This window comes from Thalassophryne amazonica, chromosome 8 (genome assembly GCF_902500255.1).
Source record: "Thalassophryne amazonica chromosome 8, fThaAma1.1, whole genome shotgun sequence".
NCBI classification, from domain to species: domain Eukaryota; kingdom Metazoa; phylum Chordata; class Actinopteri; order Batrachoidiformes; family Batrachoididae; genus Thalassophryne; species Thalassophryne amazonica.
This window is the reverse complement of record NC_047110.1, coordinates 83,764,296-83,782,818: the sequence shown is the minus strand read 5'-3', so window position 1 is coordinate 83,782,818 and position 18,523 is coordinate 83,764,296. Positions and strand designations below refer to the sequence as shown.

At 40.3% G+C, this 18,523-nt stretch overlaps 1 protein-coding gene across 3 annotated transcripts in view; it reads right to left on the bottom strand.

Annotated features, from left to right (window-relative positions):
* Positions 1-18,523, bottom strand: part of trim44 (tripartite motif containing 44) — a 152,625-nt gene that overhangs the window by 118,572 nt on the left and 15,530 nt on the right. For all 3 annotated transcript variants that reach the window (XM_034176850.1, XM_034176852.1, XM_034176851.1), the window contains one exon: positions 6,959-7,036. In XM_034176850.1, coding sequence (XP_034032741.1) covers positions 6,959-7,036 — 78 coding nt within the window. The remainder of the gene's footprint in view (positions 1-6,958; positions 7,037-18,523) is intronic.

The following is an 18,523-nucleotide window of genomic DNA, read 5'->3' as shown; positions in this document are numbered from 1 at the left end:
ACGGAGCGAGTTGTGGAAAGCTGACAAACGTCATGAGACGTTCCCAATTCAGGGAGTATTACTATTTGCTGCAGGAGCTGCATCTGGATGATGGCTGCTTTCAGCAGTCCTTCTGCCTCTGCGGGACCCAGTTTCCCGTTCACTCGCGCACATATAAACAATAAAAAAAAAAAAAAGAAAAAAAAAAAGAAACTCTGCTGCCTGCTGTGAGGCTGCTGCTCGCTCTTCCCCCAAAAACTCTGTCATAACTGTGTTTAGAAACCAGTCACTATTTGTTTTATTATACATCTGTGAAGTTAATTAATAAAATATTCTCCACAGACAATTAGCTCGCTCGCGCGCGCACGTAAACAACAAAAAAGAAACTCCGCTGCTTGCTGTTGGGCTGCTGCTCGCTCTATCCCCCAAAAACTCTGTCATAATTGTGTTTAGAAACCAGTCACCATTTGTTTCATTATACATCTCTGTAGTTAATAAGTAAAATAATCTCCATGGACGATTCGCTCGTACGCACACATAAAGTGAAAATAAAAAGAAAGCTGCTGTGGGGCTGCTGCTTGTTCCAAAAACTCTGTCATAATTGTGAAATAAAGGACAAAAGAGACATAAGTCCTGCTCACAGGCTGCTACCAGATACAGGACATGTTCACATCTTCAGTCAAACTCCAGACATCTCCATGTCACTACATATTCAGTCCCTGATTGGTCATCGCAGTGCGACAAGACAAAAAAGTTCAGATTTTTCAACTTGGGGACGAGGGCAATGCGATGTGATGCAATATCGCACCACAAACGCGCCAATCCCTCAAAATCGCTTCACTCGCATCACTTCATTCGCGTTCATTGCGTCGTACTGCGTGACTTGGCACCAAAATGCGTGGTTCCATAAGGATTACATGGCAACCTGTTGCTGCTGTCGCTCACGTCGCGCCCGGTGTGAACAATGCAGTGTATTGAGATGTGCTTTACAATTCTGTATCACTCCTATTTACTGCACTTGGGCAAAAAAAAAAAAAAAAAAATTCAAACACCTTTATCATTCTCCTACGGTGTAGCCTGTATGAATACATTATTTTGTCATCAATTTCGAGGTTGACAAAGGTTTAAAATAGAAGTCGGTAACAGGGAATTCATTATGCCATTCTATTTAATGCATGGTATTTCTTCTATTTTAGTCACTCTGAAAATGCAACCACTGATTCAGTGTCGAAGTGCAGCATCAAAAGAACATCAACTGAAGGCCGAAAATAACATGACTCAGTACTCACACGATGAAGCCATCACTCCTAAGCTGGTACAAGAATGCTATCTGCCAAAGTTCAATAGGAGAACTCTGATCTGTGAATGGGACACCATGATAAATATATGGGTTGAAATAATTGGCTCTCATGTTTACTGCCTAATTCCTTTATGATAATCTCTTTCTAATCCCTCTTTATCTCATCCCAGGCTGTTGTGTCTCCACCACTGCAGTGTCTATACTGCTGCAGTGCTTACTGCTGTATCCACTAAATTAAAAATGAGCAGTGGCTCATTTTTTATCTCCTCTATTATGGCTCCTGTCAGATCCCGCTTTTTAGATACACGGCACACGCTCACCCTCCGATGAGTGTGTTTGTGTACAAAACCAGCTCTCTGTCTCTAGGGTCCGACCTTCGTGTCTCCACGGGTATTACCCGGCAGGGCTGCACGAAAGCTGTTCAAGCTGGTGGCGAGGAGATTCGTCTAGCTGCTCACTGCCTCCATCCGGACGTCCACCCCGCTGAAGCTGATCTCGCACCCCGGTCGAATAGCCTTCTCTGGAACCAGGATACGAACCGGCCACGCCCATTAACGGCAGCTCTCCTCTTATGGATCAGGGCTCTTGGAATGTTGCTAGATTTTGAATTTAGTGACTCGTACAGCGAGTCCCCAGGATGTATTATTTTCATTAAAAAAACAGACTAACCTTTTAGAGCCTTTTGATGTTGTACACAATAAACTTTAACTTTTACACCTTAAGAAGCATCAATAATCCAATGTCCGAGCCTTAACACTTTAAATGCATGCTTGGAAATTTATTGCAGGTTTTGCGAGTGCCAATAACATAATCAAAATAGGTTATATGGTGATAATTTCACAACAGTAATTCAAGTATAATTAGAATAATGATTGGCAGAGATTTTTGTTTTTAATTCAATAATTCTGACTGATCTTACTTTGACTGGGACTGGATTGACTTCTTAATTTTTTCTAGGAGTGAGGGAAGGAGGTTTTTGAGGTTAGGGTCCCCAGCTCGAACTTGATTTCCTCTTCATCAACTATTAATGTTTAGCTGACCACGATCCTTGTGTGATGTTGTAGTCCTTCAGGAAGTTAATCCACATAAGAATTTATTCCGTCTTCAATCAACCAAAAGTTGATCTAATCCATTCTGGTATGCGATGATGTTCCTTGAGAGAGAAATCGTTGAACATTCCCCACTCAGACTTAAGGCCAGTGGTTACTCTCCATTGTTCTGCTACTCCGTGACTGGACGGCCTGAGTGGGAGTTGAAAACTCTCTCAAATGATCTTTTATGGCTCCAATCCTCTCACTCCACAATTCCAATTGGTGCTCACAAGATGGTCAAGTCTTGTGATTTCCTTGTAGCAGGGGAGTAGTGGCAACAGCACCTCTCCCTGGAAGAATAACCACGTTTTTTGGTGTTTCACAGTTTATATATGTGCTTGACTGTTGTTGTCCTCAGATCTTGGTTACCATGGGGACGCTGTTGACTCAAAACCTCCTCCCTTCTCCTTCTGCTTACTGGAAATCTCCGCAGCCCTTGCCAGTAACTTATTTCTCAAGTTCCTCTTTTCTGTTAACACTTCAGCTTTTCCGAGAATTCATTCTTTTAAATCATTTCTTCAAAATCACATCAATCATATTCAATCATTTCATTACAACTCTCTTTCACATAAAAACAATTCATATGATCATATACAAACATTTTCATTCCTTATTATTCATTTCATATTTTACCAACATCTTAATCATTTGATCAGTTGTTTAACATCAGCTTTTCTTGCCCTGCTTGCGACATCTTCTTCACTTCCTCTTTTTCTCTGACTCTGCACTCTTTATGAAAAACAACTCATATAATCATTCATTTCACTTATTTGTAACATACTTTTTCTAATAATTTTTCTAATCAACTCTTAATTTTAACACATTAATACTTCATTTGATCATACTTGTCATGTTAGAATCATTCTTAGACATATTCCCTCGTCTTCACCACCGAGTTCATTCCGTGGGCCTCCCCATTTGCAATGGAAAAGTCCAGTATGACCTCACTTACTCCTGTAAGGTACCAAACACTGTGCAGTTTAATCCAACAGCATGTATATTAATCCCATGGCACGTATTATATTCCAAGATGAAAACAAGATGAAAGCAAGCTTAAAGTCATCTTTCCTGACACTCCCTACCAGCTTGAACCGCCAGTCACCCCCCCCCCCTTTTTTTAATGATGGGGGTTCTATGCCAATTACTGACATTCCTGGATTCACCATTTTACTTTGAAGTACTTTCACATAAGTTTGTAAGAAAATAGCACATTTTAATATACACTGAGGAAAATAAGTATTTGAACCCAAATCTCTTGTTAAAAGTGAAATCTGCTGGAAAATGGTTGATGTCCAGCTCTTGTGATAACCAGAGAAATTGCACACAATGGTCACGGATCCATACAGCCATCCGTTTAGAAATGAAATGGTCGCTCAGCCTGTCGATGGCGGCATCGGAGCGCGGCGCACCACCAGTCGCTCTGGGCCGTCCTTAAAGCGACAGTAACACTCTGTAATCTCTTTGAAGCCCATAAAATTTTCACTAAAAACCATCTGAATTTCTCGAATGGTGTCCACTTTGATGTCCCACACAGTTTCTGAAAAAATTTTGATCAAACAAAGCGGCAGTCTCTGAGCCATTCCTAAACAATGAAAAAAATGACGAGAGGGGTGGACCACTCCTCACTCAAAGCCTGCTCACAGGCGAATGACACAACCGACAGGCATGAAAAAACTCACGCATGCGCACGAAGGTTCAAGCTTGGCTGACGCAATCACTCGTGATTCAAATCCATATGGTTTTTGAAAAAAAATAATAAGGTCGGATACTTTTCTAATAGACCTCGTATATATATATATATATATATATATATACACACACACACATACAGGTTTGATCATACAGCATGTGGTGTGCAACCACACGGTGAAGACAACACACCATACACAAACGGATTTCACACACAAGCATTCCCAGGTCAGACAGGAAATCTCCCAAAACCTCTCGATATTAAATGTGACTTCACAGTAAACAAATGGAGTCAGTTTGTGGACTATTTCTAACAGAGAAAAAGAAATGATACAAAAAGAAAAAGAAAAGGCATTCTTTAAAAGAGTGGAGACAGCATGATCACCAGACTTTCTGCTGCGCCATAACAGCCATTTTGATTTTGGATTCCACTCCGTGCATCTATTACCTCGCTTTCTTATTGGCTACACATCACATTCAGCGGGCTGCGTGCTCGTTTGTGGTTGGGGAACACCACACACGCTGGGATATCGGGCCAAGATAATTCAACATGTTGAATATCCACAATTTGTGGTCTGAGCATTCCTGACGTACATCCGAGCAGACAAGAGCGCTCTTAACACACCATACGCGGCAGGAATATCTGATAAGACTATCTTTGGAGGCATCACAATAGTCGGTGCATCCTTATGATTGTTGGAAGGGGACGATTGGATCCGAAATCGGCATAATCTTGCCGCGTGAACCAGGATTTAAGGACAATGTTTCAGGTCTCAGAGGTTTGCTAGGTCTGCATCTTTGCACAAATAAAGTCATTAAATTTAATTATCATGATGGCATGTTTGACAGTGTGGATATGGAACAAATACAAAACAATTTGATGTATTATAACAATATTTTTCCATCACACTGACATTTTCAGGTCCTAAAAATAATCTGTAGTACCAGCGTCATATAACCTTAAACACAGAAGTATGTTCCTAAACAAGTCCTCACAGTAGGATTTTTTTTCCCATTATCATTATTGTTTCTTCATCTTTTTTTAACCATCTGTCCATGTGTTAACTGGTTGGTTTGATTGTGTCTTAAATCTCACAAATTTCACAATTTGTGAAAACTACAAGGGATGTGATCCAGTAGAAGTAAAATGTGGAATAGCACACATCTGAAATACCAAAACAGCCTTAGGCTGTACTGTAAATTCATGAGGCAGAGACTGCTTGGCCAGATTATATGGATACTAGCAAAAATGACTTCTCTTTTGCTGGAGACAGTTGCAGAAACCATAGTGAGAAGAAAGAACTTATATTCACCTGTGTTGGTGAATGTAAATAAAGGTTGATTTACATGAGCACAATTTTCAAATGTCGATTTACTGAGCAAATTAAGGCAATCACGTAAAATTTTAACAATCAAAGTTGTTTTAAGCAACTTAAAAAACCTGAAGAGCTTTCCCATCTCAGAGGCTGAGAAAAGTACAGAGAGAATACAATAATCAGCAATAACATTGTGACCACTGAGGGTTGACATGAATAACGTTAACCACTCATTACAATGACGCCTGCCAGTGGGCGGGATAAATTTGGCAGCAAGTTCCTGGTGCCAACACATCAACTTTGTCCTCAAAGCTGATGTGAAGCCAGGAAAATGGGGACACATAAATATTTGAGTGACTTGGCCAAACTGTGGCCAAACTGTCCACCATCACGAATAACACCTCCCACCATCTCCATCTGACAGCGAGTGCCTTAAGCAGTGCCTTCAGCAACAGACTGCTACACCCCAACTACAAGGAGCATTTCCGCAGGTCCTTCATTCCATAATTCTAATCCAATTACATTTTTTTCTGTGAATCTGATTGGTTAATTGTGTGAGATTTCATACCGTATAATATCGAGGTAATGGCGGCAAAATATTCAACCATTTCACATTTGGATGTATTACTCTGTGCCCTGACTGGTGTTCTGACGAGATGCCATTCCTGTCGAATATCATTCCTGTCCTCTGCATGGATGCACACAGATGCGCAGTATTGTTGAGATGCAGAACTGTCAATTTATGTGACGAGAAGCACAATTCGAAAGAACACCATGCGCGCTGCTAGCTGGTAGCTGAGAGTGAGAAAAAAGTCGCGCACCGCCGCCGACAATGGGTGAATTTAAGCTACCATACTAAAGTATCGATGTGGATTCTGATACAGAATTACCATTTCACATTTGATGGATTTAATGGATTTTCACATTTGATGGATTACTCTGCGCCCTGACCGCTGTTGGTGCGATGCTGCCTCGGCTTGACACCAAATTACCTACAGAAAAATAAATTGTGCAAATGATGGAATTGAATAAGAATGGGAAGAACCCCTTTGTGTCTGATGATTTGCGGACGTTCATGCTGTTATACGGTCGCAAACGGTGGCAAAAGACGGCCCTATACAATATTAGGCAGGTGGTCACGTTATGGCTGATGGGTATATAGTTGATAATAAATGTCTGCCATGAAAACATCAGAGATCATTGGAAAATATGTGGTGACAACACAGAAATTTCAATCAATCCTGCCCTGATATGTTTGTACATCAACTTTAAATTCATCTACACTGGCCCAAGTGCACATGGATAATGACCTATTTTATTTATGTTCTTTGAGATGTTTTTCCATAGTTGTCTGCCTTTGCCTCAGGCATTTCTTTGGACAATTGGGTAGGTCATACCGTCATTCCTTCCACAGAGGTAAAATATAGCCTTCATGGTTGCAGAGAAATTTTCATTTTACAGTTGGTCAGCGTTCATATACTTATGAAGAATGAGTGAAAATATTTTTTTTTCCTTCCTCTTTTTCACATTTACAGCTCAGAGGTCTATGACTCATTGTTCTGTCAAAAGCACTTTACACTCACCTCAGGGTTTGTCCACTTGGTCTTGATCTTTTCAGCCATCTGTTGTGTACAACCCAGCAGGTCATAGCCCTGCCTGTTCTACAGGTAGAGTACACAAACAATCAGTAAACACACACAAAAAAGTACAACCACTTAACAACTGGACAAAACTTTTTGATTATTCGCTTCAGGACCCTCGGGAAAAGCACAAAACTATCTTGCATTAACATTTTGGGTCATTCCATGCAAAAACAAAACAAAAATCAACCAAATTCCAGAAAAAAATCCTGGATGACATTCTCAGATTTAGAGAAAAACCTGAATAAATATACCTTAAGGGGTGAACGAAAATGCATACAATTTCAATGAAAAATTATAAAGGGCTCCCGAGTAACACCACTTTCATTTTGAACTGTACAGACATGTCAGTAATGTGTACAGTAATGTATGCAGCCTTCAGGAGAACCAGTGCTGAGGATGATGGAAGAGGATGTGGTGTTACGGATTCTGACACTCTGAAGCCTGTCTGTTAAAAAGTCCACAAACTACTTGCACAGAGATGGAGTTATTCCAGGTACTGCCAGTTTATTCACCAATGTTTGTGGAATGACTATTAAAAGGCAGAACAAGGTCTACAGCTGATCTAACAGATCACAGTTAGCACTTTTAGCAGCTGTCTGCAGGTTCATCCTTTATGGCAATCCTTTATGGCTTGGTCACATGGCACTTAACGAAGGGCAACGAAGCCCAAACAAAACAAGAAATCTGGACTTTCGTTGGCATCATTTAACCTTCCTGCAGCTTCGTTCCTGCAGCTGGCACATCGTCAAGATTTTTAAACTGTTGAAAAATTTGAACAAATGCTGCCGAAAACCTCAAGTCGTCCGTATTTCATTTTGCTGTCATTCTTGACGTTTTTTATCGATTGCTTAGTTTTTGTAACATTAGCGTTTAGTTTGACTTCGTTCAACCAGCTGAATGTTTTCACACAGTACAGAAGCCGGTTTGTGAATGCTTTTGTGGAGGAGAGATGCAGCTGCTTCCTCTGCTGCGGTGCTGGTGTGGGGCTTCTGGCTACATGTGATGTGGCGTCGTATGAATATTAAGCAAGCGCTTCACCTTTTTTTGTTTGTTTTAATTGGAGCAAGACAGAGCACACAGCGTGTCATCAGAGTCTGAACCAGAAAGTGAGGATCCTGATGATGAAGGAGATGATCCCTCTTTTGTTCTGGACGAGGAACCAGAGCAGGTGGATACACCAACATGTGCACAGATGTCCACAGCACGGTTCTCACCAGCATCATAACAGCGTAATGGCCCATTACACTGCTGCGTGAAAAGATTACGCTGCAGTTGGGGTATTACACTGTCTCCAAGGGCATGTGATGGGAAAATGATAATTTTTGATCATCAGAAATGATCTTTTGCGATTGTGGACCCACAGCGGGCCCATAATCAACCGACAGAAATTATCTTTTTTTTTTTTCCCCATCAACCTCAGTCACACCCATTTAAAGATGTCAATTGTAACTCACTTTTCTGCTGATTAAAGTCGCAACCGGACTACCGTCTGTTATTGCGAGCAAGAAAAGAAAATTAGCCACCGTTTGACACTGCAGTTTTTTTTTCCGTTCCTCATGATGTGCATTTTCCATGGAACAGTGCACAAAGGTTCTCTGGTGTGGATCACTGCGCGTATGGGAAAGGTTTTTGAGGGAAATGTTCTCATACAGCCATTAAAGTTCTGACTCCTGCAGCGTACCTGGCACCGAGTGCTCGGGGGAAAGTTCTCTTACAGCCGCTCAAGTTCTCCTCACAGCGAGCCACAAGCTGAGCGCTGCAGGACAGGGGAGACCGGGGCCAGCTTGCCCGCTGGATTTTTAAATTTAGAACACTCTGAAACACTATTGCCTGCATTTTGAGTGCCAAATTGTGTGAAGTAAAGCCATAGTTTTTTTTTTTAATCTATGTTACAGCTTTACATTAAAGCCAAAAGAAACAAGGTATCAGGCAAAAACACAAAACAGTGTAGACTTGTGTCAGGAACATCAGAACTGCTATTTTATACACAGTAAACCCTTCTGTGTTTTTTTCCTTACATTAAATAGCTTGTAATTAAAATAGTTTTAAGTAAAAAAAAAAAAAGACTCTTTAGAAATCTTTGATGTTTGTCTGTAAATTAAAACCATGATGACTGATTCCTTCATTTAAAGTTAAAATAAGGAAAAGGTTTTTTTTGAAATAATAAAATAGTTGCTGTTTGAAGAGCCTTGATTTTATTTAGAAGTGTAGCAGCAGGTGTGATTTTGCAGAGACGACAGGTGAGCTGGACTTTCAGCACATTTAACCCTCTGGGGTCACTCGCCTGGCATAAATGTTTTATTATTGCTGTCAACAGCTCTCCCTGCATCCCACAATCAGGTTTTATATCTCTTTTTCAGGACAACCTGTGCTTTCAGAATATATATGTTTTTGTTGTGTTTTATAAGTGTAATAAAGGTTTACAATTAAAAATAGGCAAGGAAAAAATAAAGCGAAAAATAATTTTCCACACACATTTATTCAAAACGTACAGCAAACTATAATAAACAACTTGTTTGACACTTTATAAAGGTAATTTGAGGTCTTGTGTGAAAATCTGTACAACAAAAACGTTCAAACAATAAACACAAATGCACATTTTGAACAATATATACAAAATGGTCTATGTGTTTTGTTGTCCATTGATATGGTAAATAGTGCTTTACGCAGAGAAAGCAACAGAGTTATCCAGTAACATTCACATGCAAACTAGTGGAGCAATCCTGATAGAGATACACACTCTTTGTTTGAGCACGTGAGATTGTCATCAGAGGCTCTCCGTGTGCTCCTGCTTTCACTGATCACTGTGCGTAATGGCGCAGGGCGCACTGAGTATGTACTAATTGTATGTACTCATTGAAGTACCCAAGGGGCTATTCAAACGGGCCAACTAGTAACACATCACTCCTGAAAACAATCTTTGGCTTTTTACGTGTGGGAAATCTGCTCTACGATTGGATTTTGGAAAACCACGTGACGGTGAACCAATTCCGATTGGACATTCACATTGCGCACGTCATCACACAGCTTCGATAAGGAGTACAAAGATGGCCGATGGCTGGCTCGAAAGTCCGCGGAGTTAACTTTTCAGCAAAAAAAAAAAAAAAAAAGAAGCAAGTTTCTATCTCATATCATTCAAAGTTATTTATAATTTAGGAAAACTTGGGCTTAGCCGTCGTATACGACGGCGTCGGCCCCAGAGGGTTAACCAGATGAAAGTCTCCTCTGCAGCTTCAACTTCATATTGGTGTTATTGGAGATGTTCTCTTCTTCTGTCTGGACATCAGATTTTGGTTTATTTATTTAGACTAACAAAGAAGGCCCTTTATAAACCCATAATGCAAAAGTTCCAGGGAGGTTAAGCATCCCCCGAACCCCTGGCTTTTTAAGGTGATTTTTCCATCCTGTTACGCTGAGGGAAAATCCTGCTGAGAACCCTGCACACTGGGTCGGATCACGCGCTTCTGTTTGCAGCTGAGCTCCGTCCCAGCACCGAGTCCTGCAGAGATGCAGACACACACTGCTCCAGCAGTGGCTCCAGGTATGTTTCATTTAAAGCATCAAGATCAACATTAGCTTCAGTTTTGTTTTGTTCGTCTTTCATTCCTTTTGTGATCTTGAATCGCAGGCTATTCTGTGATAAGGCTTGTTGGTCCACCTTTTCTCAATGATTTGTGACTTTTTTTTTTTCTTTTTTTTTTTAACTTTCTTCCCTTCATTCAGGAATCGTCGTATGCCATGAGACCGAGATCTTAGATCTACCGACTGTACGCGGCTCGTGACTCTTAAGCCTCGGTCCCACCGAGTGAAGGAGGAGTGAAGAAGGAGCCACGCACCCTGTTTTTTTTGTTTCGTGAGCTATCGTGGCATTATAGTGGCTCAGAGTGGCTCTTAGAGGCATTATCTTCAGTTAACTAGGCTCCTCTCTGAGCGTAGCGCTAATTTCAAGATGTTCAAAATTTAGCAACAACAGCGTGGCGCAGTTTGTGTTCGAGTTACTGTGACGGCTTAGAGGCATTTGCATGGTGCTTACGAGTCTGCAAAAAGTCCATTATCCGTGCGCCTGGCACCTTCGCAGGACCCGAGAGGCTATTTTTGGAGCGGCTCCTCCTCTTGCGCACACAATTGTACCTGCTCTGTGCGCTGGACTGCCAAACCTTGGATGTTGAAAACACTTCTAATCACTTCTGGCATCACAGAGGACTGTTTCATCTGGACACTTTTTTTCCTCTCTTTCCTGCTCCATGTGGGATGTATTTTGAGCAGCTTAAGGTAATTATTTTTAATGTTTTTTATAGCTTGATAAACAGTTCCTTGCTATAAACGTATGCCTGTATGTTGATGTCTGTTGTATGTAAAAGTATGTTGATTTAATATCTTGTTAATGGATCACTGTGTGTGCGCACTGAAGCAAGACCTGAGAGGCTATTTTTGGAGCGGGTGAACTCTTTGCGCACCAAATTCCACCTGCTCTGTACGCTGGACTCTATATAAAATAATTATTTTGTAGCGGATTAATCATTTTCTGTCAAACCTTGGATGCCGAAAATACCTGTAATCACTTCTGGAATTAATGTATCACATGAGCTCCGCTTTGTATGCGCACTGAGGCAGTAGTGACTCCTCATTATGCTTCAAAGAGCATTTAGGCAGAATGCCAGCTCACAAAAGAGTGATATTTCAGTCAATACTGGACGAACACAAAGTTAAAATTTGGGTGACTGCGTGAAAGTGGATGTGTGTTTAAAGCCATGGAAGATAATAACTCCAGTGGAGCAACTAAGAGCAGGAGCTGTGCAGCAACACAGGTGGAGAACGCGCAAAAGAGCGATTTTGAAGACATAACACAAAGTTAAAAGTTGTATCATAGTTACTTGTAAGCTGCGGAAGAAATAAAGAAATATATATATTGAAAATGATCCACAGGTGTATATAATAAAACGGCCGCCTCATTCTATATGCAGAACGGCACCACGCGCAAAAGAGCGCTTTTGCAGAAATAAACAGACGAACACAAAGTTAAAGTGGAATCACGTTGTAAAAATGATTGTGCTTAAAGCCAGGGAAAAAATAAAGCCAGAAAGCCACGGATGGAACGGAAGCCAGAAAGAGCAGAGAGGCGGCTGTCCATGAAAGGACAACAGCAGCGCACATGCAAAAGAGCGATTTTGCAGAAATAAACAAACATAAAGTTTGTGTGTTTAAAGCTCCAAAAAAAAAAAATAAATAAAAATCCAGAGAGCCGTGGAGCCAGCGAGGAGCACAGAGGCGGCTCTCCAGGAACCCGTGGTTCGGGTCTAGCTGGTCTGGTGCATTACAGGTGGACTGCAGCCTGGCGCACAGCGCACAACTGAACTGTGATGGAGTGTCTATTTTTGGACTGTGTTAAAAAAAAAAAAAAGGGACATCTTTAAATGCTGCTGTGAATCTGTGAATTGAAAACCCACACTTTAAAGGGACCAGGTGTGGGAGGGCTGGAGGTTTGGACCAAACTCATGCCTAAACGTGCGCCAACATGGCGTTATCATGGCGCTATCATGGCACTACGTAGCTTAGTGTGGCTGATGCGAGCCATTCGAGGCTGTAATGACAGGTCGGTCGTGGCTCACTAGAGGCTGCTACGCGGCACATGCGGGGTACAGAGATGCACATAGTGGCACCTTCATAGTGGATACGTGTTAAGATGAAAACGTGGGTCATTCTTCAAATAATCACCCCACACCCATGCGTGGCTCCTTCTTCAGCCTCCATTATTCGGTGGGACCAAGGCTTTAATGTCCACAACAAAGTAAACCTTTAGTGGAGCCACTGAATAGACCCCAAAATATTTAAAATACACCCAAATGGAAGTTCAGCAGCACAAACCTTAAGAGGGCCGTGTTCAGGGCTTTTGTCACATGTAGAGCCACACTCCACCCCTTTATACAGTAATGAGTTTGTCAAACACACAAACACGGGGAGAACACGTAAACTCCACACAGAAAGGCTACAGGTGGGAATCAATCCCATGACCTTCTTGCCACAAGGCAACAGTGCAAACCACTAATCCACCGTGCTGCACTTGTAAAGAAATACTCCTAAAGGTCATTTTTGAAGTACAGTACACAGCAGAGTAGCGCTTCAGCTCAACTAAAACAGCTGAAATGTTTAATTGCATAATTTGCAAATAATTGTTTCTCCACTGGATATGTCTGCTCTATGGGAATAAAATAGTCTGCAAGTACACCGTGTACTATTTAGACTTTGTAAGACATGCTACACGTTTGTGAAAACATAATGGCATGTAATATAGTACAGAAAAAAACATGTTAGGCTTTTCCTGTCAACAGTCACTTTTAATATGAAAAGTGATTGAAGCACATAAGCACACACCTCTACATTCAGCGACGATGGATGAGCAAAGATAACGCTTTAGGACTTCAGCAAATTAGAACTTGTATTCCAAATTAGCTAAATGTGATTTGGTTCTGTTAATCAATGTAAACTAAGGCTATGATTAGAAGACAGGCCAAAAAACAAGCATTTTCACTTTCACACAGTTGTATCATTTTATGTATAATTTCATTATCATGTATAAATTGTAATCAAATTCTAATATTGTGCAGCTTTAATTTTAAGAAAAAGACAAAGCATTTCATGAAAGAAACACACAACCAACCGACATCTTGACTAGATAGATGGTATCTTACGTAGTGAATATGGCTACACACAAATCTTTACAGAATTAAAATTTGGCTTAATTTTCCACTTTTAACAGAGAACAGACTCTCCAGACATAAGGCTGGAATAAACTGAATGACTGTTACAACCCCTGGCAAAAATTATGGAATCACCGGCCTCGGAGGATGTTCATTCAGTTGTTTAATTTTGTAGAAAAAAAGCAGATCACAGACATGACACAAAACTAAAGTCATTTCAAATGGCAACTTTCTGGCTTTAAGAAACACTATAAGAAATCAGGAAAAATAATTGTGGTTGTCAGTAACGGTTACTTTTTTAGACCAAGCAGAGGGAAAAAAAATATGGACTCACTCAATTCTGAGGAATAAATTATGGAATCACCCTGTAAATTTTCATCCCCAAAACTAACACCTGCATTAAATCAGATCTGCTCGTTAGTCTACATCTAATTATTGCCAGGGGTTGTATCACTTGACTTGGTGTTAAACACCAAAAGCCCTCACCCTTGTCACAAAGCGACGTGTCTTCCAAACATTTCCTGGCTAAATTTACAATGCCTCAGGAAAGCTTCAATGAAGAGTGCTATGGATCAAACACACTTGTTGAAATGGTTCTAGGCAACCTCAGTTGAAACTGAATGTATTAGACCAAGGGAATTTAACTCGTTCCAGAACGAGCCAAGAGGGTGCAGGTTTTCTTTGCAACCGCCCACTCCACCAGGTGATTTCACTGATTAACTGATTCCATCTGTTCAAAGTGATGTTAATCCAGCCCAGCATGTTTTTTTTTTTTGTGGCCCTGTCACAAAAAGCGCCTGACAGGGTTTTTTATTTCCCCATTTATAATCTTCCTCTTCTCCTAACTCTCACCATAACCGTAGCGTTAGTTTCCATAACCCTAACCATAACCTTTCCAGACCCTCCACGCCGTCATCCCATGTTCGTGCTCCCGTCGCAAAATGAATTTGTTTCCCATCATGAAAAGCACCCCATTTGTATTAGACAGTTTAATGAGACCTGTCCAACTCAGAGAGCATCCAGATTAGGGATGATAAGATTTTATCGATATCAATGTCATTATTGATTCTGCTTTTCGATCTGATTCTTTATCGATTCCGTTATCAATACTGCTTGTTAATTTTCTGTGTACTAAAAGTAGGCTTTACAGGTTTTCCATGTCAACTTTATGAGTCTGAAAGTAAATAAATATTAAATTGGTCACTGGATCCTTGATCTCTGGACATAAATAAAAGCTGTACATGGTCACTGGATCTTTGGATGTCTGGACATAAATAGAAATGAACAAAATCTGTAGTTTTTGTCAAAAGTATTTCCTTTCAGATATTAATGAGACAAATGTAACTCCATAGCCTCTGAGCTGAGCTCTTGCAGCCTGCTGCGCTGCAAGTCAACATCAATGTAATTCATAAACAACAGAGGATGTCTCATTTTGGGGAAAAAACGGTTTTGGGTTGTTACAGTTGTCTTATTACAACATTTGGAAAGGTGTGTCATTTGATTTAAAATGCCAATTTGCTTTGAAGTTATGAATTCCGACCGAAATCTATCTTTCTAACTTTACTAGGCAGATAGCCGCGCAGCATTTGCAGCTGTGCAGTTAGTCCCACAAAACAGCAACGGAATGGAGGATGATTCTCTTGTCTTGCCCGCACCAAGACAAGAGTTCCAGTGAGTGACTTTAATCAGCACAAAGGTGACTCATGATTGGCATCTTTAAATGGCTTTGAGAGGGGTTTAATGAAGAAACTGCGGACCTGCTGCTTCTGAAAAGCAGCAAAGCAGGGAACTAGCGAAGCAGAGAACCAGCAAAGCAGTGGGCCCCAGGACTGATTCGTCGCTTGAAGCGTCAAGGTGTGCAATCAACGTAGAGAAATGATCATTTTCCGATAAACGCCCTCAAAAACGATGGCTGCTCCGGCATAATATGAACTGAAGGACCGATAAGGGAATCATTAAGCAAAAAGGTTACTGATGTCGGTGGATCGAAGCATTTCTTAACAGGAACTGGTTTTTGATACCCATCCCTAGTCAAACATCAAAAGGATACTTCCTACAGATAACATCACAATGAACCTAGAATCCCAACACATCCTAAAGGTCATAAAAACACAACATAGGGATGGAACCACAGCGCCACCTTGAGGAAGAATACAGACTCCTCAATACACAAATATGATTTCACAAAGAAAAAAACCTTTTTACCTCTTTTCGTGTGTTTTTTATCCTTAAAGATGAGATTTATGCACCAAATTAATCTTTTATACATTTCTTTCATGTGATGTTGAGTCTTCCTTTTAAATAGATAAAAAAAATGCACACCAAGATCCTCCGCTGAGGTGCACATGAAGAAATACTAATTCAAATATAAAGAAAAAGCATAGCACACTCAAAATATTGATGTCTAGCCGCTGTTTTATTTCAAATAAATGAAATAAAACAGCGGCTATGCTTTTTCTTTATATATGAGTCTTCCTTTTACAATCAGTTGGTGTATGTTTTAATGTCATTTGTTTAATTATTATGAATAGTCATGTGAAAACAGTATCTCTGTTAATCACTTTCTTTTTCTAGGACTGGTTCAGAAGATGATTGTCAGCTTATATCTGTTAGACAAAGAAGAAAGAAGGTATATATCATCTGTTGTATCTGATCTATTCTTTTAAAAGGGCTGCGGAACAAAGAAACTCTCTCTCTCGTCCTTCAATGCTTCCATGCTCTTTTCTGAACTTCTCCTCACTCTTCTTATTCCTTAGTTTTAGCCCGTGGCTTTTGTTTCATTGTGTTTCTTTTTGTTTCGTAACATTCATTGTTTGAGGAACCAGTTTTTGTAATAACATTTAAGGCTTTAAGAGTCAAGCTATCCGAGCTCCAACGAAAACTTCCAAGCTGAGTTTTTCCAATAAAGACCAAATTTGCGAGTCGCCAAATTCTTCATTTTCTGCTCAATGCCAAAAGTGTTTTTGTTCATTTAAAAAAAATTTTCTCCACAAATTCCTTTGCCAAGCCTTGAACCTTTTTCTATTTTTTTATAACAACCTTAAATTGATTGTGCACAAGTTTTGGAAGCAGCTGAAGCATTTTTGACAGCAAACACCGAAACCTTCATCCTTGGTTGGTTGGTGAACCAAACTTCTATGGAACCATCAAACCATCATGTTCACCCCCAGTGTGAAACCAACAAAGCAGTCCGCTTGCCTGTAGTTATCTGAAATACGCGATGGGTTACCTCGATGCATGACAATTAAAGGAGGCCAGAAAAAGGCTGATCGGGAAACCAGGCTGGACCGAAACGCTTCACTCCATCCAATCCAAACGACTCAGATAAGCGAACCTCAAAGTATTCCAATCGGAGACCGTAGTCTGGTTTGAACCCTCCGTGATATTGCGGGATTTGACCACTTACGGGTACCTCCATTTAATATATACACAACATAACTTCACATGGATAAATGATGTACGGTTTTGTTTTCAGCTGCAGTCACTGAAGCAGTCGCGAAAAGTATTTTTTTTTAGTTCACGATGGAGAAGAAAAGGTGAGGAGGTAGGAAACGTTGTGTCGGTAAGTCCTAGCCTACACAGCTAACCAGAGTAGCTCCATTCTGCCGCCTGCAAAACTGCTTTGACACGTTTGTCCACTTTTCCACCGCATCGTCACTTTTTCTGTGCATTTTCCACTTTGTTTGCGTGCAATTTGCCCATTAAAACCCCATTGAAAATGCCATGATTTGTACCCAGAAGTAGAGAAATTACGTCATATGTAGGGATGGGTATTGATAAGATTTTATAGATATTGATGTCATTATCGATTCCCTTATCGATACCTCTTGTGAATTTTCTGTGTACTAAAAGTAGGCTTTACAGATTTTCTATGTCAACAACATTTTAAATTGGTCACTGGATCGTTAATCTCCGGACATAAATAAAATCTGTAGTTTTTGTCAAAACCATTTCCTTTCAGACATTTTGGCATGAATGTCTCTCCATACCTCTGAGCTGAGCTCAGCCGGCTGCTGCACGTCAGTGCAGGACATCTCATTTTGGGAGGAAAAAAAATGTTTTGACCAATTGCAGTTTGTATTACAAAGTTTGGAAAGAGGTGTCACTTGATTTAAATTAAAGTTATTAATTCTGACTGGACTCTATCATTCTAACTTGACTCAGCAGAGAGCCGCGCAGCGTTTGGAGCTGTGTGAACAGAACGGAGGATGATTCTCGTTTCTTCCTTGCACCAAGACAGGAGTCCCAGTTAGTGGCTTTAATATGCACAAAAGTGACTCACGATTGACATGTTCATGGATGAAAGTGGAGAAAAACAAACAACAACAACAACAAAAAAAGCTGAATCCCAAAATTACCCCCCCACACCGCCTGCATGAAAATGTTTGAATTCTATAAGCTCTGAAATGTCACCTGGGGCTATTCCAGACAATAAACTGCAGCATCCATTTTGGTGAGAAAAAAAACTCAACTTTCCTTATTCAATTTCATTCCAGTAGTATTCTGCCCTTACTAGGATACAGCAGTTTTCTAGCTTGGCAGATAGTTCTGGAGGAAATCACTGAAGAAATTAACAAATTGAACATATGGTTTGACTGAAACAAATTGTCATTAAACTTAAATAAAACAGGGATGAAGTGGAGGTGTAAGAGTCACTTGGTGTTCACAGGAAACAGTTATTTATTTCTATATTTATTTACTTATGTTCATTGTTAGTTGATTTTATCTTTTCTGTTTTATCAGGTTCATTTTGTCTCTTTCTCTAAAATTGTATTGTAGCATTATTAGTTATTATTACTATTATTGC